Source organism: Oncorhynchus tshawytscha, linkage group LG26 (assembly GCF_018296145.1).
Source record: "Oncorhynchus tshawytscha isolate Ot180627B linkage group LG26, Otsh_v2.0, whole genome shotgun sequence".
Lineage (NCBI taxonomy): Eukaryota > Metazoa > Chordata > Actinopteri > Salmoniformes > Salmonidae > Oncorhynchus > Oncorhynchus tshawytscha.
In genome coordinates, this window is record NC_056454.1 from 14,500,937 (window position 1) to 14,526,264 (window position 25,328).

Sequence of the window (25,328 nt, forward strand, 5' to 3'; positions counted from 1 at the left end):
TCTTCACAAATACCTGCTCATTCAGAGTCCTATGAATAAAATATAACCTTGAGAATCATGGTTGTATCACAACACATTTTGTGACACCGGTTTGAAAAGTTGTGTGAATGCTTGGACGTACCATTATGTCAACATCGGAGTATACGTCCAAGTTGTTTATGGCTCCTTCTCTTGTCAAAGGATGCACATTATCAGGGAGAAGACATGAATGATTGCTGTGGCAATGATGATTCAGAATACTGTTGGGACACCAGTGACACACCCTCTGACAGCTGCTCCTTCAGAGGAAGAAGAAAGGGAGGGTGGGAGGGAGGGATCCTACTTCCACATTCCCGAAATAGTGAAGAACTCAAGAGGGCAGAGGTGGCATGGTGCAATGTGTTTCAACCCACTAGACCCACACATCCAACAGTCTCTGTGACTGCGCTAGAGGGAAAAAAGTGCATCATATTAATTATAAACCAGGGGATAGATGGCCATGATGGTATGAGGTTCAGGTAGGGAAAACAATTCCATTGTGTTTATTGTGGCCCTTTCGGGTAAATGTGTCTTGCATCTCATCACAAACAGGCGCAGCATCACATTAGCCTTGGCCAGAGCGGGGTTAACACATCTCTGCTAGATTTATCTATGAGGTCTTGCGTGACCATACCGAGGCAGTGTCTCAACTCAACCGAAAAACAGCACACTTGACGGTTAAGTGTCCATGTGCCTTGCAAAGGGCACTGTTCTAAGAGTGCCCCCTAGGCCTTCCACCAACACTTCTAGTAGCGACCATTTGGTCTTTTCATCCAGGTAATGGTAGTCCTATTATTTGCTTTGCTTCAGATGAACGACCCATGGAAAAGGTGCACGGTTGTGGTCTTTTGACTGTATGACTAAGATTGTCTCCGGTGTTCCAACACATGACATCTGACCTCTTGAATTCTTCAACTGCACTCTAACTGAAATGGAACATAACATTTGTTGTTGTCAACATTGAGCCTCCTCTCTGATTAGCCAAGCGTTTTGAAAGTAATGACATTGTCAAGAACAGAACCTCATTTATGAACGGTACTCCCTGGATGTGTTTTTCAAGTCTCGCATTCTCCTTAAATGGCTTACAATAGTGTTTCCCTCTGCATTCTGGGGGCAATCTCTCCATAATGTAGTTTCAAAGTGTTTCACGGTTTGTCTGGTTTGAATGGTAGGATGAAGCGCCATCTCCTGGAGAGTGATGTTCCACAACTCTATGCAACGCGATGAAGAGGACTTTCATCCTCCACTTTCCTATGGTTGGCAATGACGATCTGACGTCTGATTTTTAACGGCTGCCACGTGGTAATTTTTTAAAATAAAACTATAAAAACAGATTAATCCCAAACATGATAGCCTACATTGGGCTATTCAGGATCACATATGCAGTCACCTGTGTTGCCTATTACAATCTGAATAAGAGACACTCAAAACCTGCCAATGAAGTGAAAAAGAATGTCTTCACTGCTCTGAAAACAGGTATATGTAATTTGTTTGTGAAAATATAGTGCTGCACGTAACCGTTTGACTGTTGACTGACAGCAGGCCTATGTCATTAACGGGTCTGGCAGCGTCCACTCAACTGGAACGCGCTGGCGCTGTCCAGGTGCTGAAAATGTCAAAGACAGTCAGCATCCCTACCAAGGTCCGCTGAGGTCACGTGCGCTGAAGTAAGAGCTATGTTACATGCTAGTTACACAGTCTCACTCAGATATGTTGAATGGTCAGACGTTAAATGGTTTTGTATTATTTATTTATTGATCTTAGATCTTAATAATGCTTAGAATGGAATGCTCATTGACTATGCAATATATTAGCCTTTGCTAGATAAATATGATCTTCAATGTGCTTAATATTCAAATGGAGGGTGGAGGGTAATTTAGGATGATGAGCATGGGCCTGTATTTTAATTGATTGAAAGAGTAAACCTGTAGTCTATAGCCTAGTCCAGGGTTTCCCAAACTCGGTCTTCGGGACTCCAAGGGGCGCACGTTTTGGTTTTTGCCCTAGCACTACACAACTGATTCATATAATCAACTAATGATCAATCTTTTTGCTTTGTAGTGTTAGGGCCAAAATAATTAAACGTGTACCCCTTGGGGTTCCGAGGACCGGGTTTGGGAAACGCTGGCCTCGTCTATGAATAGCTTGTTCCCTTGAATCTTATTATTGGGCACTGGGCCTATTCCTGTTCAATTGAACCCATGTAGCTTTGGTATGGTATGAAGTAGCAAATCCGATTCAAGTCTCGGGTTTATTATTAGCTTCGTGAAGTATTTACGGAATTACACACTTCACTTGTGTGGAGTTCTGGGAGGAATCATTGATGATTCCTTACTGCCACCTTGTGGATTTCATTACAACCCTTACACACTGACTTTGAATTTCTCCATTTTGCTGCTAAAAAAGGAAAGCTAAATATTGCGCAGTCATCTTGAAAATCCATTAATTGTCTGTAAATGTTATTATTGATAACATATTGCTTGTAGCCTATAGAGCAGGGGTATTCAACTCTTATCCTACGAGGTCCGGAGCCTGCTGGTTTTCTCTTCTACCTGATAATTAATTGCACACACCTGGTGTCCCAGGTCTAAGTCAGGCCCTGACTAGAGAGGAACAATGCAAACGCAGTGGAACTGTCTTTTAAGTAGAGTTGAGTTTGAGGGCTATAGAGGAACAGATGAGCCCTTGCATACTGAGATTTGAACAGAACATCATAATCCTAACGTTTCAGTCATTTAGAAGACGCTCTTATCCAGCAAGACAATTAGGGTTAAATTCCTTGCTCAAGGGCATATCAACAGATTTTTCACTTAGTCGGCTCGGGGTTTCGAACCAGCGACCTGTTACTGGCACAACGCTCGTAACCGCTAGGCTCCCCGATCTGTTACAGAAGAAAATCAACAATAACCTAGAAGGAGATGGGTCTTTTGATTATGGTTACCTACTATTCGGATTTCTCAAGAACAAGGCAACGACACCCCACCCCCACCCCCTCCAATCCCCACCCCTCCATCCCTTATGGGCGTAATGTGTTGCTCAGCTCATAGGATCAAACTTCCCAAGTCCATGTTCGTGACCAGGATTCCAAATCTAGGTATATGGCTTCAAAGCCAATCAAGCACTTCCCAAAAGTCACGTTATAGCTGAAAGCGACACGATTCAGTGTAAATGTGCAGACAAAGCGGATCTGTTCGATATTGGGTGGAAATATGCAGCACCAGAGGAGGTATTGGTGTGACTCGTGCGTGCGTAGTAACGAATAAATAGGCACTGCACGCTCTAAATATCAGCAAATCAAACGTACTTCACCAAAAAGGTCACCGTGGATGGGATTTTGTAGACAATAGATATTCAAAACCCTGTGTTTCTTAGTGTCAAAAGCGCACCATACGTTGCGTTGCCAAAGGACTTTATTTGATCGTCCTCGCATAGTTTCTTTTTTGGACTCTACTTGGGTCACCTGTACCCATTCTCACCACGGTAAGCTGCTTTTTAACAGGGGTTTATTATTTTACAAGAGCAGGATAAATCTTATTTGTTCATTGAAGCTTTATGAGAAATTGACGTTTGAGATGCTCTAACAGGTGGTTTTGTAAAGTACATACAGAGATCAATACAGGCTTTTCATGTTAATGTATGTTTGTTTGCTGATTCTAAAGTTATTCATGGTTTGAATTAAATCTGTTGTCTGTATTCAACTATATTAAACTACAATCGAGCTGTGACGGACGGTTTATTATTGTATGGGCATGGGTTTTTCTTGAATTGACTTTGACCTGGATCATCATTATTTACAAACCATCCTCTTAATTAAGGAGTCACTATCCTGTTTGTCAATCAATTCTGTTGACAGACTATTTTTGGTCATTGTTTATCAAATTAATAGTTAATTTATCGGAGGTTTGACGGTTCACCTAACTTGCCTATATGATAAATCACCAGATGAGCTTTTGTGGCATTTAGTTGATCATGAATTTTAATCAAGGCTAATTAATTCAATGTTGAGTTATTTTTAGGCTGAAACTTTTCATCAAGTCCTATTCATCAAAGGCAGATAAATATCAACCTCTCTGAAATCAACGACACTTGCTGTGATGCCTCATTATCCACATTGGCTGTAGTCCAGGTTATGAAATGGAATCGATTGGTGAGGATTCATTAGCATCTTTGTCGATGGATATGGTTGATTTGATAAAGCCTAATGAAATGCACTGTTTAGAGCCGACAAGTTATTTTGCCATAGGTTTTGACTTTAAAATCTGTATTGATTAAGGGAAAAAATTACGTGCAGCCTCAACCAGACTGTTAATTGATGTTTGGGAATAATTCTATCCTGGCTGCCAGACGATACGACATGTTTGTCATGTCCTGACCATTGCTTATTAGCAGTTGTGGATTTCTGTCAGCGTTTGTATGACGGATCGATCTTAAAATATCCTATTGATACATTTCAAATATTTAGGCATGTCATTATCTATAGCCTATATTGTATGTCTCCGACAGCTATTCTTTCTTATCTCCTTACAGTTCATGTGACTTTTCATCTTGGATAAAATAAGAGCGGTTTCACAGAAATTGACAGTGCGCTTTGGAGTGAGGACTTTTTGTACTGTATTTTAGGAGTGATGGCGGCGTCTGCACCTTCCTCCTCTGGCGGGGAACCGGATCCCAACTCGACAAATTTACGACCACCAGGCACAAGTAGGTCCATCACAAATAAAACGCTATTTCAATTGTGCTATTTACTTTGTGAGCAATGCCATTAATCATTTCCATGGAGGAAAATAACTACACTACCATACTAAATGCCACCCAACAAATCACCGCAGCATTGCATGCGCAGCGGACCTCCCGGCTTCATGCTTGATAGACGAATCTTGCTGTCAAAACTAAAAACACGAATCTTGTTGTCAAAACTAAAAACACGAACTGTCGGTATTGATAAAGACGAAAATCGCCAAAGAATTTAGCTTTCTTTCAAAATAATATTACAGCCTACTTTAATTATTATTATTTATTAGGCTTTTATTAGATTACTATTGCATTTCAGAAAGAAGTAGGTTCTATTTTGTTCTGTGGATTTCCTCCGCCCTGGTTGAAAAGTGTGTGTGTGTGTGTGATGTTTAGGGGGTAATTATGCTCAAAGTAGGGTTAATTGTAGCCACACTAAAGCCCCGTTTATACCTGCTTCTAACTTGCTTCCTTTGCCTTGATCTTTTCCCATTCTGATTGTTGTGCCCACATTTTAATACAGGTGTAGACAATGAAGACACATTGGGATCTGATCGTGATCAGATAATCCTGCCCACCTCCGGTGGTAGTCATGCACGCATTGTGTCTGACTATCTTACAAGTGTAGACAGATCTGAACATAGAAACCATTTAAATCATTATTTTGCATAATTTGCATAAAGGAAGGGACCAGGAAATCTCGTTACAATGTAGACACAGCGGGCAGATAACGGACACATTTTAATACCATGTGTAGACACATTTCTGGGAATGTGGGCACAATCAGAATGTATACAAGTCAGGACAAAGGACTCATGTTAGCACCAGGTAAAAACTGGGCTTAAATTGTCCCTAATAGCGTGTGTTCAAGCTCCATATTGTAACCTCCATCAGCTGAGGGGGGATGTAGCCCAGGATGTAGAGATGTAAGCAGGCAACAGCTCTACCTCAATACTCTTCATTATCCAAGAGCTATTGATGAAGAACACATAATATATAGCCGACATCCCAATTAGTCATCCAAGCACATTCCAATTTTGTTGCAAAGTTTTTCCTTAGGCCTACACACAGTGATAAAGCTCTGATTTGATATTGACAACACCCCAGATTAAGCTACGCAATTTAACATGAAGTCAGATCAGATGTATTCAAATAGAAAAACTGCCCCTCCGTTTTTCTCAAGGGATTTAGTCAATGCTGGATTTGCGAAAACCATTAAACTGGTGTCATGCCAGTATTACATGTAGACATGTGGATCTTGCTTTTTGTCTGTGTCTTTATTGACATCGATGCATAATTTACGCGAAAACCCGAATCACTTACGTGGATCTCAAGCCTATTCCGCTCATAATTGGCCCAGTTAGGCTATTTGGCAATATACACGTCATATTTCAGATATTTCTGTTGCCTTTGTATTTTCTTTCATGAGTGAAACCTTGGCGTAGATTCTGGTCCAGAATTCTGTGAGTCGGTGTGGAGCTGTCTGCCCCTTGTCCCTTTCACTGGCCTCTCACAAAATTATTCAATTCCTAGACCTAGACTGCTGTTTCATCAACATTTCCCCATCCATCGCTTTGAGTTCGTAATTATCTTAGCAGAAATAATGCCCTTGAGGCCTAATGTAAGGGCCCTCAATAGTTTCCCTAAACTATTTTAGGCTATGACGCTTGGTGTGGAGTTGCTCATGGATGTACTAGAAAATTGGGAATGAAGATATGTGGTAAGTTTGCTATTTTCATGTCATGTATTTAATGTTCATGTTTAGGCTATATTGTTCCCATGTTTTTCTCGAGAGAAAAAATATCATTGTTTGCATATGTAGGCCTATGTTGCATATTGTATGTGTTGTTCAAGGCGGAGCAAGCAGACCATTCTCATATCTGAGGAATATGGGCTATGTTGGTCTGGAACACAGACTGCCGACTGGGTGGCTGTGGTTACGGGTTTTTCTGCCCCTTTTTTCTGTTTTCTCTTGTCGCATGAGTGGGTTTTCATGATGAAAGGATGATTATGTCCATGATGATTTATTACCACGGAATTTATAGTGACAAACCTATTTTTTTATGAATATGAAAAGCAGTTTGAAAAACTGCAGAGACCACAGGCCTAGCTATTGGTCCAGAAATAAATATAAAGGTCTACGTTGGCGTCTAAAAATGGAAGATGAGCTGTCTTTAGTCTTGCATATGTTTTCAATATGAGTGTCTGTTTTCTTACCCAGCTATTACATCTTTGAATTCGTAGGCCCTAATAAAAATCGTACTCTTGCGCCCTCCAATGGCGTACTTGAGAAATATAGTCCTCCCTTTGCCGATGTGTAATGACCTTGGAATACACAATTAGCCAACTAAGTTATTCAACCCCCTTCAATTTTGGGGGTTAATTTCGAATAAAAATGAACATGTACAGTGGATTCTACTACATTAATTGTAGTAGGCCTAATCAACTAGTATGGTATGCTACGTACTGTCTTTATTTTTGCTTGGCCTTACCTTTGTCTTTGTCTTAATATATTATCTCTGTAGCCTATAGTTTTATAACTGAGCGGGGGTCATTCATTAAAGGTATAGCCTATTTGGTGGAATGGTTGGTATCGGTCCTTATCATGAGAGCTCATCTGAAGAGAAAAGATGAACGAGACGCGCCTGAAATCGTAATTCGTCAAGGTTCTGTTTAACAGAGATAGCGCTGTCAGTCAGTCTTCTGCTCCCCAATACGAACCGATTAAGTGGAAGCCAAATGCCTTAGCCCTATCTGATATGGCCAAGAGTTGGGTCAGTTATTGTTCCATCAGGGCCAATCAATTCCCGAGAGTATGGGCCTAATGCAAATACATTTCAAGCTTGATGTTTTAATGCGATGTTACGTTTTGGTTTTATCTGATTCACTATCCGGTTAAAGGCCCATTGGCACTTTCATCTCTGTTTTTTAAGTGCAATGATAGTATTGGTCCAAAAACATCAAACTTTCCATTTTGCTTGACCAAGTGAAATGTTGGTTTTATGTTGGTTAAATACGACTTCACGTGAGACAGAAGCAAGCTTGTTCAGACTATAGTCTAACATCTCCTTTTAAAAAAAGAAGAAATCATTAAAAAAACATTTATTATTATTATTACATGACATAAACGAAATAAAATGATTTAAAATGAAATAAAACCAACTTTGATCTTTTTATATACTTGTATTACTCCAAAGGGTGTGGGCTATGACATATAATTGGGTTTCACATCTTATAGGGCTAGATAGATTATCTGAAATATTGCGCTCTTTATAGTCAAATAAGTTCACATTGCAGGATTTTTTAATGATTAATAATCTCCGCAGGAGATTTGGAAAATGTGTTATTTTTAGAAGAGCCCAACTAGGAAAATTGGTAGGGCTAAATTGGTAGGGCTAAATAAGATTTGAGTTAATGTGGTGTTCTCCACGGGCCTATGAGCAGATAGGCTATAAAATGTCCCATATATCATCACAGCCCAGTCCAACTATTAGATCTGCCTTCAGGCTTGAATGACATCGGTTCATTGTGTGCTCTTCCCTGCTTACTGAAGTGGAATCTCTCGGAGGGACTTCATACGAATGTACATACACTAAATTACGGCTATTTGTTTTTGCTTGGCTGGATTTTCGTGCTGATGTCACGGGGCTCAACCTCCCACTGACTGTTCCTCCCATAAATGGGCTTCCATGGACAGGATGGGAATTAGGCTACCTCAACTAGCCTACGTCACAGCATTGTCAGTTCAACCAGTGAGAGTAGTTTAGGCATGTGTTTTGTGTAAAAAGGGTGTCATCAAAATGATTGGGAGTGATGATAGTAATCCCTCATTTGAATGCTCTGCCCCTTGCAACAATTTAGGATTTTTGCAGAAGAACAATAACCTCGAGGAGAAGATTACTTCCTTCAAGGAAAGATCGTCTAAGGACCTGCTTGATAACAGCGACAGGGATTCCCGTTTCAGACGCACGGAGACGGACTTTTCCAATCTGTTTGCTAGAGGTAATTGGCCGAGTTAGGCCTATATTTCCCATAATGGACATATCAATCAAAATTATAAACATTGTGTAGGGATCGTGATCATGTTCGTTTTGTGCAGTTGTTTTACAATAAATGGAACTTGAGTAAACTTGAAAACGTTAATTATCTTACTGATGCGAAGATTAGGCTGATTTGAAAATACTGATTTACCAAATGTTTATCATCTGTCTAAATCTCAGTGATTTCTTTCGGTGTATTGATATTTCACGACATTAAGGACAATACACATATCACAGTTCAGGGGAAGTTTTTAAAACACATATTGAGAAAAATAATACAAAAAAAACCTGAAATCATTAGGCTGTTGGTCATTGAAATTGAATTGATTGCTATGTCTAATTCAAATGAATATTCACCATTTGTTTGACCGTAATAACCTTCTAGATCAATTTGTAAGTGGCTGAACAATAGCCTAGGTTACTCAGGGACACTCACTGGAGAAATAGCAAAAATAGTCATTCATTTGTAACTAAAAAAATGACTTTCTAATTGATACAATTTATACCAGCTTTGGAGAAGAAACTAAAATACATCGTTTTCTAGGAGTTGGGAAGTAGAATGAAGTCATGACAAATTCTACAGAAGATTGTGCAAGTGACCTCTTCAGACACACTTAAGTGATGAAGGATGCCAACAAAAGGGATTGATTTATTTTTTTGAAAACGAGAAAAAACGAAAATATCGACATGCTTCAATTTCTCACGTTAGATTTATTACCAGCCAAAAATGGAGAGGAGCCAACCATGCAGTTCTTGTTGGAGGTGGTGGATATTCTCACAAACTACGTCCGGAAGACCTTCGACAGATCCACCAAGGTCCTGGACTTCCACCACCCCCACCAGCTGCTGGAGGGCATGGAGGGCTTCAACCTGGAGCTGTCCGACCAGCCTGAGTCTCTGGAGCAGATCCTGGTGGACTGCAGGGATACCCTGAAATATGGAGTGAGAACAGGTGAGGACAGAGGAGGCATGAAGCAGAGCTAACCCTCAGCGTAGTCTAGATCTCCCATTTGTCTACAATGTGGTTTATTGATTACAGATGATCCCATAGTTAAATGATGAAACTTTCATGAGAAATGTATTAACGACAAATGGTGTTGTCTTCCTCCTAGGTCACCCAAGGTTTTTCAACCAGCTGTCCACTGGTTTAGACATCATTGGGTTGGCAGGAGAATGGCTCACCTCCACTGCAAACACTAACATGTGAGTGCTCTTTATTTCCCCCAGTTATTATACATTTATGATACATTTTAAATGTGTTTATTATCAAAAGTCACAGGATCCTCAAATATTGTAAATATATGTACAGTATATCGGTTATTAAAGTCCTCTTGATTTTGTGCAAAATGTCATGTGAACAATTTTGCCTATACCAATGATCTTAGTTAGTGACAACATAGCTCTCGTTTTAGGCTGGGATTGTGATAAGGGGTTGATAGATCTAATTTAGCAGTGAGTGGATTTCTTGTGGGTGAATGTAAGTCTGGCACGGAAGAAAAATGACATTTCCTACCATTTTTCAAATGGCCTTGGAAGATTCTGGCTCCAAGATGAAGGTTAGTAAAAGTGACATAATTGGGGCCCCTTGATGAGCTTCTAAACGAAGGATCCTGAGGATGCTCTCCAAGCCGCCACTTAAGAGAGTCAAATGTGACATGGCAAGCATGAAGAGGAGAGACTGGAATTAGTCATCTGTTTGCTGCATTATCGTTGTAGTCAGATAACACAGCCCGGCAGGGAAATCTAATTGCATATTGATTAGCGATTGAATGTTACACGGGGCGGTTGTTTTATGTAGCACTCTTTGGATCAGAGATAACGGTACCACGTCAGAATGAGATTCTCCCTTGAGATCTGCTGCAGAAGTGTGAGCAACAGACATGGTGATATTGCTTTTTCAGTGGGAATTGGCAATCTGGATGAGACGGCATTCTGATTCACCAGGTGTCCAGGGACTTGTCCAAGATACAAGTTGATGCTTCATTGACCATTGGCTATTGTTGACTGGTACACACAGATTATCAGCTGAGGCTGCCGAGTCATTTAAGGCAACTGGCCCGAGTGTATCACCTGCTGTAACATGGTGATCTTGTCTATGACGTCAGCCTAAAACCCGCCAGGGCATTGTAAAACCATCATTACAAAACAACAACAACAAAAAACACTATACGAAAAGTGTCGTCGCCTAAGCACTGATGAAACATAGCATTTCTGCGTGGTTAAGAGCCAGGGTCTTCTGGGTGGTCATGGTGTTGTCATTCCTATTCAAAAACAGCACAGAAATACAAGCTCACCACCAAGGCTGAGGCTCTTCATGTCAAGGATTCATTTGTTTTCCCTGGCCCCTGGCTTAATAAAAGGTTGCAACCCTCTCCTGATTTAGCTTGAAGTGTGTTCTGGTGAGAGTGTTAGCCCGTGTGCTGCATGGCAACGCTACCTTAGACATTGAATCCGAGGGCTCTGACTGCATACACATTTGTTATTTGCATTAGCTAATTACTACATCATCATTAATTACACTTATTGATTGACACTAATTGGTTGACAATCATGTCACAGGGCTGTCATCGGGATTAGTCTACATGGGTGAGCGAGTGAAAATTAATTTGGGACATAACTCATAACTTTTTTTTCCTTTTTTAAAAATGTTGTCACTGGATACGCCAGCAAGAGAAGTAAACATATGTGTGCTGTGTGTAAGGCACAGTGCGATACATTGTATTGTCCCTCTAATGCATTGACTTTCATTGCATGAATAGACAGGCAGTGTAATTAGGAGAGCATTGGTCAGTACAAAGTGAAGATAGATGAGCTACTGTGGTCGGGCATCCATTTAATTTGACATTGATATCGCACTACCCTGGAGGGACTTCTGTAACATGTTCTAATGATATGGAAACAATCATTTATTTTGCAATTGTGATTGTGTTGTATAAACATGCCTGTAATCCAATAATTTCTATTGTAAAAGGTGAAACGGCCATTCTTCCATCATTACTCTCAGAGGGATGGGCCTCGAGTGTAATATACTGTATGTAGTAAAATCACATTCAAAACAAGCTCAGTGGAAGCTGGCCTCTAGACAACCCTCAGACACATAGATAACGGCATTCTTATTGTGCTGCATCCCATTTCTAGCCTCTTCTTCATGCTAACTCAGAGGCAAGAGCTCCCTCTTAGTGGCATATTCTTAATGGACTTCCGCCGATGTGACATTCGTGTTCTTTCTCATTCCACTGCAACAAATGGTATCCCTAACACAATGTGACAGAGCTATCATTGAACCGTGGCTGCGTTAAAAGTAGTATGCACGTTCCATGCGTTCTCTGGCTTCAAAGTGCCACTGCTCAATATGCACTATGAGAAACATATGTAACGACAATTCAAGAACACAACAAACTAAAAACCAATTATGTAAAAAAGAAAATGAAAAAATGAGCTACAATTATTGGCTGTTATCTCTATGGTGATTCATTATCTTGGGATTTTTCCACCTGCCTTCATTGATTCTGCTCATGTCAATATAGACCATGTAGATATGAGGAACAAATGGCAATAGGAGAGTTCAAGACCAATGATAGGATGGATTTCTATTGGTAGCGGGTAACTGGAGACCGGTGCTCTGTTTCAGGTTCACCTATGAGATCGCTCCAGTCTTTGTGCTCATGGAACAGCTGACGCTGAAGAAGATGAGGGAGATCATTGGCTGGCCTGACGGAGAGGGCGATGGGATATTCTCACCAGGTGAAGACTATGTTGATCTACTGTTGTCAATTCATCCATGCCTTGAGAATCTGAGATGGGAATAAACCCATGGTTACAGATGAGTATTCCAAAACTTCAGATAATAGAATGCAGTTTAGTGAAAGATTGCGTGCAACGTCTGTGCAGGTGGAGCGATTTCCAATATGTACAGTGTGATGACCGCCCGCTACAAGTTCTTCCCTGAAGTCAAGACCAAAGGCATGACTGCTGCCCCCAGATTGGTGCTCTTTACCTCGGAGCACGTAAGCCTCATTCAGTCTCCTCACATCTGATTAGAACATGCATTTTCACATCGCAATATATCTCCAGTCTCAGAAACAGTATTATGTGACCAAAACAAAGTCTTACTGTTTGTTATTGTGTCACTCCTCGATTGACCCTGTCTATTCTGTATGAAGAGTTCACACAGATTCAAAGCTACAAAATGGCCCTCATTGAAACAGATTAAAACAATTGGATGGTACAGCTGACTGTATCTCTGCCCTCAGCTGATAGGCTTGTAGTCTAATGCCATGGTCATGTGTTTTGACAGAGTCACTACTCTATAAAGAAAGCCAGTGCTGCTCTGGGCTTTGGAACAGAAAACCTGATCCTGTTGAGCACAGATGAGAGGTTAGTGGATGCATGTCCAATACACTGTGTGAAACAACCCAATGAAAACCTGCTTTTGACTGTCTGTTTGCCTCTCTAGAGGGAGAGTCATTCCTGCTGATTTGGAAGCCAAGGTCATCGATGCCAAGGCGCGGGTGAGTTACAAACTGTCAGACAATCAACGTCAAATTGTGGATTCGTTCTCAACTGAAGACGTTAATTCACTTCTGTTTGTTTCTGCACTGAAACGGAATTCTTACGAGAACAGCTGCCTTATATGAATCCCAGTCGTTAACGGAATAGTCCGGTCGTTGTTTGTTTACAAAACTGAAAACGTGTCTACTTTCATTTTAGGGTTAGTGCTTATGCCTCCTCAAATATTATCTTACCCACGGCTTCTAGTTCCAAAGTACAGTCTCCTGAAGCGAATTCCGTTAGAGGAGGGAGGTGATAGCAGGCCCCCTACAATGGGCGTGCAGTCCTGCTGTGACAAAGGCTTGCCAAGAGAAATAGTCAAATGTCTGTGAATTCTGCTCTAACCAATATATTTTCAGTCGAAGATGGCAGAAACTGAAGAATGCAAGCATTTCAATTCACTGCCATCATGTAAGAACCCATATTCATTCTGATGGGTTATGCTTGCAGGGTTGTGTCCCAATGTTCGTGAATGCTACAGCTGGTTCCACAGTGTATGGAGCGTTCGACCCCATCCATGAGATTGCCGACATCTGCGAGAAATACAACATGTGGCTACATGTTGATGTAAGTGCATCTTCCTACTATGTGTCCAGGAAGGTTATTGTGATATTGATCATTTCAGGGTTGATTTGCGATACATTTTCATGGCGGGCTAAGGTTTAGTTTAAACGCGTCAGCCATTCTCAGGTCTAATCCTTATCCTCAAAACAAACTGTTGTTTTTGTTCAGGGTGCATGGGGAGGAGGCCTACTGATGTCCAGGAAGCACAGGCACAAGCTGAGTGGCGTGGAGCGGTAGGCTACAGCCCTGACAACCGACAATGGTCACACACACACATGGGTGACTGTGGCCTGTCTTACAGCCTGTGTTCCGTGTTTACAGGGCCAACTCAGTCACCTGGAATCCTCACAAGATGATGGGTGTGCCACTGCAGTGCTCTGCCATTCTGGTCAGAGAGAGGGTACGAGCAATTACTGACGGATGCGTTTTCACTTATGGTGTATGATTTAGCAACGGTCATCGAAATTGTAGTAAATGCAACAATTGGACAATGGATGAAGATGCGTCAACCTTTTTGAATTTCTATAATCCATCAGACATTAACTGAATTATAGCACATAAAACATTTTATTAGCACAGGCAAATAATGGCTGGAGTTCAGGGATTTTGGTGGGAATTCAAGCTATTCAATTTATTGTGAAATGTATTTTGTTTTTCTTAGAATGCACGCATACATACATTTTGTTATTGCATCAGTTATTTTTTATTTTGTTTTAAAATAAAGAAAATGTTATGTGCCTCATTTGCATAAACACAGCAGGTGTTTTTGCATATATGAAGACATTAACATAAAGGGGTGGAACAGGGCTGAAACCACCAAACACTTGCTCTGTCTACCCTATACCGCCACTCACCTACACTGTCTAGACTGCCTCATTAACTACTGTTGTCACGTTCTCTTGCACAATTCAGTGTTTTAATAGCAGGATACCCTCTGATAAAACATCTACAGGCTTGGCTCTAGATTACACCTATCTATACATACTTCACATTGTTTGCGAGATCAGACATAATATCACTATAATCCGGGTGCTCATTTTTGGAAGTTGCTTTCATATCAGCGCATCTCATTTCTATTAAACTGTATTATTAAATGATTACTTTTCTCAATTCCACAAAAAATGAACACCCATCAAAATAAAGTTAGCTTTCTTCTCTTTCTAGTGATGTAAGTGTCGAGATGGTGTGTTAAATCTCCGATGAAGCTTCAGCGTTCTTACAGATTCCAAGGGAAGCCGATGTACAGTGCCTTCGGAAAGTATTCAGACCCGTTGACTTTTTCCACAATTTGTTAGGTTACAGACTAATTCTAAAATTGATTCAATCGTTTTTTCCCCTCGTCAATCTACACATAAAACCCCATAATGACCAAGTAAAAACAGGTTTGTAGACATTTTTGCTAATTTATAAAAATACAAATATCACATTACTCAGTACTTTGTTGAAGCACCTTTGGCAGCAATTAAATCCTCGAGTCTTCTTGGGTATGATGCTACAAGATTGGCACATCTGTATTTGGGGAGTTTCTCCCATCCTTCTCTGCAGATCCTCTCAAGCTATGTCAGGTTGGATGGGGAGCATTGCTGCAGAGCTATTTTCAGGTCTCTCCAGAGATGTTCGTCGGGTTCAAGTCAGGGTTCTGGTTGGGCAACTCAAGGACATTTAGAGACTTGTCCCAAAGTGACTCCTGCGTTGTCTTGGCTGTGTGCTTCGGGTCATTGTCCTGTTGGAAGGTGAACCTTCACCCCAGTCTGAGGTCCTGAGCGCTCTGGAGCAGGTTTTGATCAAGGATCTTTGTACTTTGCTCTGTTCAGCTTTAGGAAACAGGATGCACCTGAGCTCAACTTCGAGTCTCATAGCAAAGGGTCTGAATACTTATGTAAATATTGTACAAACACTTCTAAAAACCTGTTTTCGCTTTTCCATTATGGGGTATTGTGTGTAAGATTGCAGAGGATTTATTTTATTTAATCCATTTTAGAATAAGGCTGTAAAGTAACAAAATATGGAAAAAGTCAAGGGGTCTGAATACTTTCTGAAGGCACTGTATTCCATTGAGCCCATTTCAGCCAGTGTTTGACAGGTCATTACAAACGTTTTGGCGGCCGTAACGTTAACGGGGAATAAAACGACAGGCACAAGCAAGAGTATGAAAGAGTCGCAGGAGTAAAAAAAAAAGGCAATCAATCTAGCCAGATTTAAGTGACAAGTGGATTTTTCAACCCTCAAACACAGGAAATAGATGTCTGAAAAAGACAGATCCTTAGGTGGGCGGGGCATGCACCCTACTAGTGTATGCCGTGAAATACTCAAGTTAGGTCAGAGATCTGGCATACTATACATATGAATACAGCCCCGTTTGAAGGCACCATTGAACTCTAAGTATCTGCCTCTCGCCTTTAACCACACCATTGATCTTTACAGGGAGTTTTATCAGGCTGCAACTCAATGTGTGCTGGCTACCTCTTCCAACCTGACAAACAGTATGATGTATCGTATGACACGGGGGATAAGGCCATCCAGTGTGGACGACACGTAGATATCTTCAAATTCTGGCTCATGTGGAAAGCAAAGGTATGTGCACATATCTCCCCAAGCTTTTATTCTAATACTAAATCTGTCTATATTTTGTTAAGCATGTGATGGGGATTGATATTTGGATGCTGATCTTGTACCAGGTAACAAACAAAAAAAGACAATTGTTTGATATTCATTCTCTATCTGTGTGTATTTCCGCTCCAACAGGGAACAATAGGATTTGAACACCACATCGACAAGTGCTTGGACCTCTCGCATTATCTCTATACTAAAATCAGGGACCGTGAGGGCTATCAGATGGTGTTCGAGGGAGAGGTGAGATTGATCACACTGCGTTTTCTACTCTGTTTCCAAAGATAGTAAAATCTTCCAATGGATTACCCTAAGCATCAGAGATATCGGAACTATCTGATGAGTCAGAAGTCATTAATAACTGAGGTGCCCAAAAGGGTTCTGAGCAACACAATGTAGTGAGGCAGGCCTGCCTGAGGTGGCGCTATGCTTTAGAATCCTCAGTTGAACTCCTTGTGGATTTATGAATTTACAGATGTGGGATCTTAAATTTGACCGGCTTTGTCGCGGGAGTAAAATAATCCTGCAGCAGGTTATTCTCAGAAAAGTGATAATTTCTTACAGGAAATGAGTTTAGGTATAGGTGTACCCTATGGCTCCACTTGTATGTCGTTATGGAGACCAATATTGATGTTGTGTCATTTTATTATAAGTTCTTGGGTACTTTTTACCCCTTTTCCTTCACAATTTCATGATATCCAATTGGTAGTTAGTCTTGTCCCATCGCTGCAACTCCCGTTCGGACTCGAGAGAGAGAGATAGGCGAGAGCCATGCATCTTCCGAAACACGACCCTGCCAAGCCGCACTGCTTCTTGACACACTGCTCGCTTAACCCAGAAGCCAGCCGCACCAATGTGTCGGAAGAAACACCATACAACTGGCAACCGAAGTCAGCGTGCATGCACCCGGCCCACCACAAGGAGTCGCTAGACCGCAATGGGACATGGACATCCTGGCCGGCCAAACCCTCCCCTAACTCGGACAACGCTGGGCCAATTGTGCTCTGCCTAATGGGTCTCCCAGTCGTGGGTGACTGCGACACAGCCTGGGATCGAACCTGGGTTTATAGTGACGCCTCAAGCACTGCGATGCAGTGCCTTAAACCTCTGCCTTAAACCTCTGTGCCACTCGGGAGGCCCCCGATCATGCGTTATTATATAAAATGGCTGTTGTTGATGTCGGAGTAGTAGGACATTTATTCTGTCTGGTACTTTAAAGAGAACTGTGGGTTTTCAGTGAATTTATGTAAATTACGAGGCTAATTTGAATTTCCGCGACAACAGTCTAATCAAATTAAGATACATCTGCACCTTACATAGCATCAGCTCTTTATTAGGCGTCTTACTGAGGTTGGTTCTTCTTCAGACCATGCATTGAGTAAAGACACTGACAAACAATGTTGTCTCCGTTTTCTTTCCACAGCCCCAGCACACGAATGTCTGCTTCTGGTACCTTCCGCCAGGCATTCGTGACATGCCCGATGGTCAAGAGAGGCGGGACAGGTTGCATAAGGTAAGGACTCATCAGCTTTGGCCTATAAAGACTATATTTTGTGCTCACATGAGACAGCACTGACCTACTGTATAGTTCTCTGAATTGTCCTTGTCTCTAAACCAGGTGGCCCCCAAGATCAAGGCGTTGATGATGGAGTCTGGAACTACCATGGTGGGCTACCAGCCTCAGGGAGACAAGGTTAACTTCTTCCGCATGGTCATCTCCAATCCTGCCGCCACCAGGTCAGATATCGACTTCTTGACCGATGAGATTGAGAGACTGGGGCATGACTTGTAAGGGCCACGCTCAGTAGGAGGATGTTGCCCTTTGACCTTTCCATCTCAGCTTTGTCATGTCCAGCTCGAAAAAGACCCTGAACTACAGCAAGCTTCATATTCCTGTTGTCTCTTGACCAATCATGTAGGACTTTGAAACTTCAGCTGCTTGTAGGACCTTTTTAGGTAAGCTGTGATCCGTCTCATGTGTTTCCTGTCTGTTCTGTCTTTTAGCAGTGACTATGCCATAGTTAAATCTAACAAAAACTATTGTACAGTATAGCCTACATAAGAGAATACATATTCAAATCCTGAGTGACCTTGAGAGATCTTTTTCAGTAGGAGACAGAGCACAATGCAAAGGACCTCATGGCATGGATGTGTACAGTATTGTAAGTTACTGTATATATACAGTATATTATAATGTACTGACTATTGGTGCTGTGTGTTGTCCGTGTAATTATTAGGCCAGATGCACTATATGAAACACTACATTATATCCTGGCTGCTCTTCCCCTTTCATATTAAGTAGAGGGAATATAACACAGTCATTGTAACAGGTACTGTATTCTGTTGCTGCGTTTGAGATAATGAATTTTGGGGAGATTGTGTATAGTATGGTTACATTGCTTTTGTGGCAAATATATATGTCCTAGTTTTTCAGTTACACATGTTCCAATGATTATAAAAACACTAAATATATGTAATTTAATAGACAAATCACTTTATTTATATCCAGACAGTATATGTGTGAAATAGTTACCGATTCCATTTGTAATGTGTCCTTACTTGTATTTTGAAACAGTACTGTATATTACCCGAATGTTTTGAATAATGAGATTAAAGGTATTTTAATAGATATATATATATATATCACACACACACACACACAGTGGGGCAAAAAAGTATTTAGTCAGCCACCAATTGTGCAAGTTCTCCCACTTAAAAAGATGAGGCCTGTAATTTTCATAGGTACACTTTAACTATGACAGACAAAATGAGAAAAAAAATCCAGAAAATCACATTGTAGGATTTTTAATGAATTTATTTGCAAATTATGGTGGAAAATGAGTATTTGGTCAATAACAAAAGTTTATCTCAATACTTTGTTATATACCCTTTGTTGGCAATGACAGAGGTCAAACGTTTTCTGTAAGTCTTCACAAGGTTTTCACACACTCCTCCATGCAGATCTCCTCTAGAGCAGTGATGTTTTGGGGCTGTTGCTGGGCAACACGGACTTTCAACTCCCTCCAAAGATTTTCTATGGGGTTGAGATCTGGAGACTGGCTAGGCCACTCCAGGACCTTGAAATGCTTCTTACGAAGCCACTCCTTCGTTACCCGGGCGGTGTGTTTGGGATCATTGTCATGCTGAAAGACCCAGCCACGTTTCATCTTCAATGCCCTTGCTGATGGAAGGAGGTTTTCACTCAAAATCTCACGATACATGGCCCCATTCAATCTTTCCTTTACACGGATCAGTCGTCCTGGTCTCTTTGCAGAAAAACAGCCCCAAAGCATGATGTTTCCACCCCCATGCTTCACAGTAGGTATGGTGTTCTTTGGATGCAACTCAGCATTCTTTGTCCTCCAAACACGACGAGTTGAGTTTTTACCAAAAAGTTATATTTTGGTTTCATCTGACCATATGACATTCTCCCAGTCTTCTGGATCATCCAAATGCTCTCTAGCAAACTTCAGACGGGCCTGGACATGTACTGGCTTAAGCAGTGGGACACGTCTGGCACTGCAGGATTTGAGTCCCTGGCGGCGTAGTGTGTTACTGATGGTAGGCTTTCTTACTTTGATCCCAGCTCTCTGCAGGTCATTCACTAGGTCCCCCCGTGTGGTTCTGGGATATTTGCTCACCGTGATCATTTTGTGATCATTTTGACCCCACCGGGGTGAGATCTTGCGTGGAGCCCCAGATCGAGGGAGATTATCAGTGGTCTTGTATGTCTTCCATTTCCTAATAATTGCTCCCACAGTTGATTTCTTCAAACCAAGCTGCTTACCCATTGCAGATTCAGTCTTCCCAGCCTGGTGCAGGTCTTCAATTTTGTTTCTGGTGTCCTTTGACAGCTCTTTGGTCTTGGCCATAGTGGAGTTTGGAGTGTGACTGTTTGGAGTTGTGGACAGGTGTCTTTTATACTGATAACAAGTTCAAACAGGTGCCATTAATACAGGTAACGAGTGGAGGATAGAGGAGCCTCTTAAAGAATAAGTTACAGGTCTGTGAGAGCCAGAAATCTTGCTTGTTTGTAGGTGACCAAATACTTAATTTCCACCATAAATCCTCCAATGTGATTTTCTGGATTTTTTTTCATAGTTGAAGTGTACCTATGATGATAAATTACAGGCCTCTCATCTTTTTAAGTGGGAGAACTTGCACAATTGGTGGCTGACTAAATACTTTTTTGCCCCACTGTATATACACTGCTCAAAAAAATAAAGGGAACACTAAAATAACACATCCTAAATCTGAATGAATGAAATATTCTTATTAAATACTTTTTTCTTTACATAGTTGAATGTGCTGACAATAAAACCACACAAATTATCAATGGAAATCCAATTTATCAACCCATGGAGGTCTGGATTTGGAGTCACACTCAAAATCAAAGTGGAAAACCACACTACAGGCTGATCCAACTTTGATGTAATGTTCTTAAAACAAGTCAAAATGAGGCTCAGTAGTGTGTGTGGCCTCCACGTGCCTGTATGACCTCCCTACAATGCCTGGGCATGCTCCTGATGAGGTGGCGGATTGTCTCCTGAGGGATCTCCTCCCAGACCTGGACTAAAGCATCCGCCAACTCCTGGACAGTCTGTGGTGCAACGTGGCGTTGGTGGATGGAGCGAGACATGATGTGCTCAATTGGATTCAGGTCTGGGGAATGGGCGGGCCAGTCCATAGCATCAACGCCTTCCTCTTGCAGGAACTGCTCACACACTCCAGCCACATGAGGTCTAGCATTGTGGTGGAAGGAGGAACCCAGGGCCAACCGCACCAGCATATGGTCTCACAAGGGGTCTGAGGATCTCATCTCGGTACCTAATGGCAGTCAGGCTACCTCTGGTGAGCACATGGAGGGCTGTGCAGCCCCCCAAAGAAATGCCACCCCACACCATGACTGACCCACCGCCAAACCGGTCATGCTGGAGGATGTTGCAGGCAGCAGAACGTTCTCCATGGCGTCTCCAGACTCTGTCACATCTGTCACATGTGCTCAGTGTGAACCTGCTTTCATCTGTGAAGAGCACAGGGCGCCAGTGGCGAATTTGCCAATCTTGGTGTTCTCTGGCAAATGCCAAACGTCCTGCACGGTGTTGGGCTGTAAGCACAACCCCCATCTGTGGACGTCGGGCCCTCATACCACCCTCATGGAGTCTGTTTCTGACCGTTTGAGCAGACACAAGCACATTTGTGGCCTGCTGGAGGTCATTTTGCAGGGCTCTGACAATGCTCCTCCTGCTCCTCCTTGCACAAAGGCGGAGGTAGCGGTCCTGCTGCTGGGTTGTTGCCCTCCTACGGCCTCCTCCACGTCTCCTGATGTACTGGCCTGTCTTCTGGTAGCGCCTCCATGCTCTGGACACTACACTGACAGACACAGCAAACCTTCTTGCCACAGCTCGCATTGATGTGTCATCCTGGATGAGCTGCACTACCTGAGCCACTTGTGTGGGTTGTAGACTCCGTCTCTTGCTACCACTAGAGTGAAAGCACCGCCAGCATTCAAAAGTGACCACAACATCAGCCAGGAAGCATAGGAACTGAGAAGTGGTCTGTGGTCACCACCTGCAGAACCACTCCTTTATTGGGGGTGTCTTGCTAATTGCCTATAATTTCCACCTGTTGTCTATTCCATTTGCACAACAGCATGTGAAATGTATTATCAATCAGTGTTGCTTCCTAAGTGGACAGTTTGATTTGACAGAAGTGTGATTGACTTGGAGTTACATTGTGTTGTTTAAGTGTCCCTTTATTTTTTTTGAGCAGTGTATATAAATGCAGCCCTTAATATAACCAATAGATGGATTAAGATATTTGTATAGTAATATGTAACTCAGTCACCACCCTTAACCTTAGTGCAATCTATGTTGTGTAAATGTAATATGTCTTTGTGAATCACACTGACTGAATGTTATAACGTCACACGACTAGCTGTGGGAGGGAAGCTGAGCTCCGTCAGCAGATTTGCTGGTGCTTTATTTAGTGAGAAGCAGAATGCTAAACTATCTGGGGAAATATTTTATCCTAGGGACAAAGGATTGTTTGTTGCACATTGTAGAGCGTTTACTCTGTTTTGAAGTATTTCACTTCATGAAGGGGGCCATTTTGATGAAATGTATCTTACCTTTCAAATCCATAAACTATGTCATGGATGTTCTGGGGGTCTTTACCTGATCCACATGTGCACAGTTTTATCCTGTGAGCATCGCCGTGTTGTAAAAGACCAATTGTTTGTCCTTGAGATGTTGATTTAAACCAAACAAATGCACAGTTATGATGATGATTCTGTTGTTTCCGTGATGAGATACGTTGAATACATTCCTCAGTGGGATGGATGTCCCCCGTCGAGGTAGGAACTTTAACCTCATACCATGTGCGGCGCATTGCAGTCCTATTTACAGCAGAAACAAAAATCTCAGCTTTAAAAAAAAAAAAATTAAAACAGTGGGGGCATGTTTTTGGCTGTTCTTTGTTAATGAGGTCCAATGATCATCTGTTACGCATCCGCACTGTTGAAATAAATCTGTGGCTGTGAGTCTGCTCGACTGCTGTTTTTCATACCCTACTGTGGTCTTACTATAGTTCCCTCTGGGGTCTTGGTTTTTCGGTGGCTGAAATAAGAAAAGCCTTTAGGTGACCGACCTGCCTTTATGGACTCAGGTCAGCCATGGGGAACAGCAATGATGTGAGAGCAACTTGGAGCTGATTGAACTTAGACACTCGGCCTTTGCCACCCACCATCCATCCGTCATCAGAGGCCAATTGAATGCAGTTAACCATTGAGCACCATTGAGATATCTCAAATACTCCACATTTACAAAGTATGAATATTTCTGATTAACCAAAAAATGGAAGTTGCAATTCCACAGTACCAAAATCCAGTATGGGCAGTAAAAATGAACAATTCCTGTATCGATCTTTTCATCCATGGCCAGTGAAATGATCAGCCCACTCCCCAAGGCCAAATATCTGTTATGAAGAAATGTGTGTGTATTTCCAGTGCCTTGTCCAAATTCTCCAAAGAGTATGTGATTGCCATTCTCCATTCCTCAAATGAATCCCCCTGGAGGGGAGGTTTATTGGCTGATCATCTCACAGCTGAGCTTTCACGAGGCCCCGCCGTGTACTCCACTCCTCTCATTAATCACACTTTGAAGATATTCATCATAAAAAGCATCACACTGTGCTCCCTTTACCTCTTGTTTTTTATCTCTCAGAGAAGCCCATTTCAAGGCTCTGCCTGGGTGCATTTTATTTGAATCCAGTCATACGGGAGCCGAGTGTTTTCAGTGGTGCAAGGTGAGCTACAACCACCACTCCCCCTGCGAGACACTCCTCTCGGTTTCACCGGTCACTGCCGTGATCCTTATGGACATGATGCCATTGAATGTTTCGTAAATCAACACAAAACACAGGATTGGGAAGAATCACATTTCCTAAGTGGTTAATTGAAATCATAAACTGTTCTTTTCTTTGAGTCAAAGTGGGATAAATAAAGTGGTTAGGTTGTTTGCATCAGTAACGGTGATAAGATTGTCTGGGCTTAATTGAACTGATGCATAATTACAGAGCTCATTTGGAAGCAGGTGTCTGAGGCTCTTGAAATAATTGAAGGTTAACGAAAACGACGGCGCTGTATTAACTGAACCAGCATTTGTATCACCCAATAATTGGCTCCTTTAGTCGTCACAGTCCAGCGACTCAGCAGAGACGAATGGCTTCCCACAGGAAGTTACATTCTCAACCTACACTGGAGCATAAACATTAGTCCATGGACTTCCACACGATGCAAAATGTATCATCTCCAGAGCTATATTAGCATCACCAAGATTGTTTGAAGGAAATGTCCATTTTGACTGAAACATGTAAGGGGAATAAATGTTCTAATTTGCATTGTCTTGGAATCACAGCCTTTGCACTCTCATTCATTTTTCTTTTCAATGTTAACCAATCAGAAACGCTTTGGGACAGCTCTCTGATATGGAGCATAAAAGTCCTATTGAATTGTTTTTCATATTGCTCCATCACCTTAACCAACAATCTGTAAGCCCATCAATTCCAATTACACGCATTATTAAACTTTGATCACGTCCAAAGCAGGCCTTTGAAAATAACAAGCATGGTTGCTTTCCTCTCTATATTCTCAGTCTCTCGAGGTAGACGGTCTATGAACACCAGACTGTGAAACGCCTGCTGTCTGACCGGCCACTAGGATGGCCACCCTCCATTTCACACCACAATTACAACTTCTCTGTCCCCAACACACTGCCCATGAGGAGATGGTTGTCCTAAAGAGGCTTTAGTTTCCTTGTCCAGTTGAAAAGGAAACAAATCTCAGGTTCAATCTCAATTCATCTAGCTGAACCTCTGGTTTTTAATTATGCTATAAATGATTTACTGGTAGTTTGTCAGAATGTGTCCAGATATGGTATTGGTTTCATCTGCTTGTTATACAATCTTTCCATCGATTTTTGTGGGATATTGATATTTATGATGATTTGTGCTTTAAGAGCGGTCTAAGATGCAGCCTCTTCTTCCTAACCACAGCACTGGGAGTACTCTCTCAGCCGTATCTCTGCACCTTCAGCGCCCTCATGTGGTCACTGAGGTCCCAGACGTTCTGCACACCATGGGGTTCTCCCCCTATCCCCTCTCAGATGTAGAGCTCTCCTCTCATATCTATCCATCAGTCTAGTCATTGGGTTCCTGATGCGCCAGCTCCATCTCCCACCCTGGGGAATCACTGCTTCATTATGCCCCTGATAGATACTGACATGCCCGTTGTGCGCGGCTGGTCTAATGAAATGG

At 41.9% G+C, this 25,328-nt stretch overlaps 1 protein-coding gene across 3 annotated transcripts; it reads left to right on the forward strand.

Annotated features, from left to right (window-relative positions):
- The first annotated feature begins 2,680 nt into the window (after nt 1-2,680).
- On the forward strand, nt 2,681-19,193 carry LOC112225227 (glutamate decarboxylase 1). 3 transcript variants are annotated; one of them, XM_024388970.2, is made up of 17 exons: nt 2,681-3,498; nt 4,639-4,719; nt 6,407-6,469; nt 8,611-8,751; nt 9,499-9,741; nt 9,902-9,992; nt 12,421-12,533; nt 12,681-12,796; nt 13,087-13,166; nt 13,246-13,300; nt 13,791-13,907; nt 14,073-14,137; nt 14,226-14,304; nt 16,329-16,478; nt 16,650-16,757; nt 17,938-18,027; nt 18,133-19,193. In XM_024388970.2, exons 2-17 carry the CDS (start codon nt 4,644-4,646, stop codon nt 18,304-18,306), a joined length of 1,761 nt encoding a protein of 586 aa, XP_024244738.1. In that variant the 5' UTR covers nt 2,681-3,498; nt 4,639-4,643; the 3' UTR covers nt 18,307-19,193. The 3 variants fall into 3 exon arrangements, with proteins under 3 accessions (XP_024244738.1, XP_024244737.1, XP_024244739.1); XM_024388969.2 differs by lacking the exon at nt 2,681-3,498 and adding an exon at nt 4,061-4,165; XM_024388971.2 differs by lacking the exons at nt 2,681-3,498; nt 6,407-6,469 and adding an exon at nt 4,061-4,165.
- Nucleotides 19,194-25,328: the final 6,135 nt, after the last annotated feature.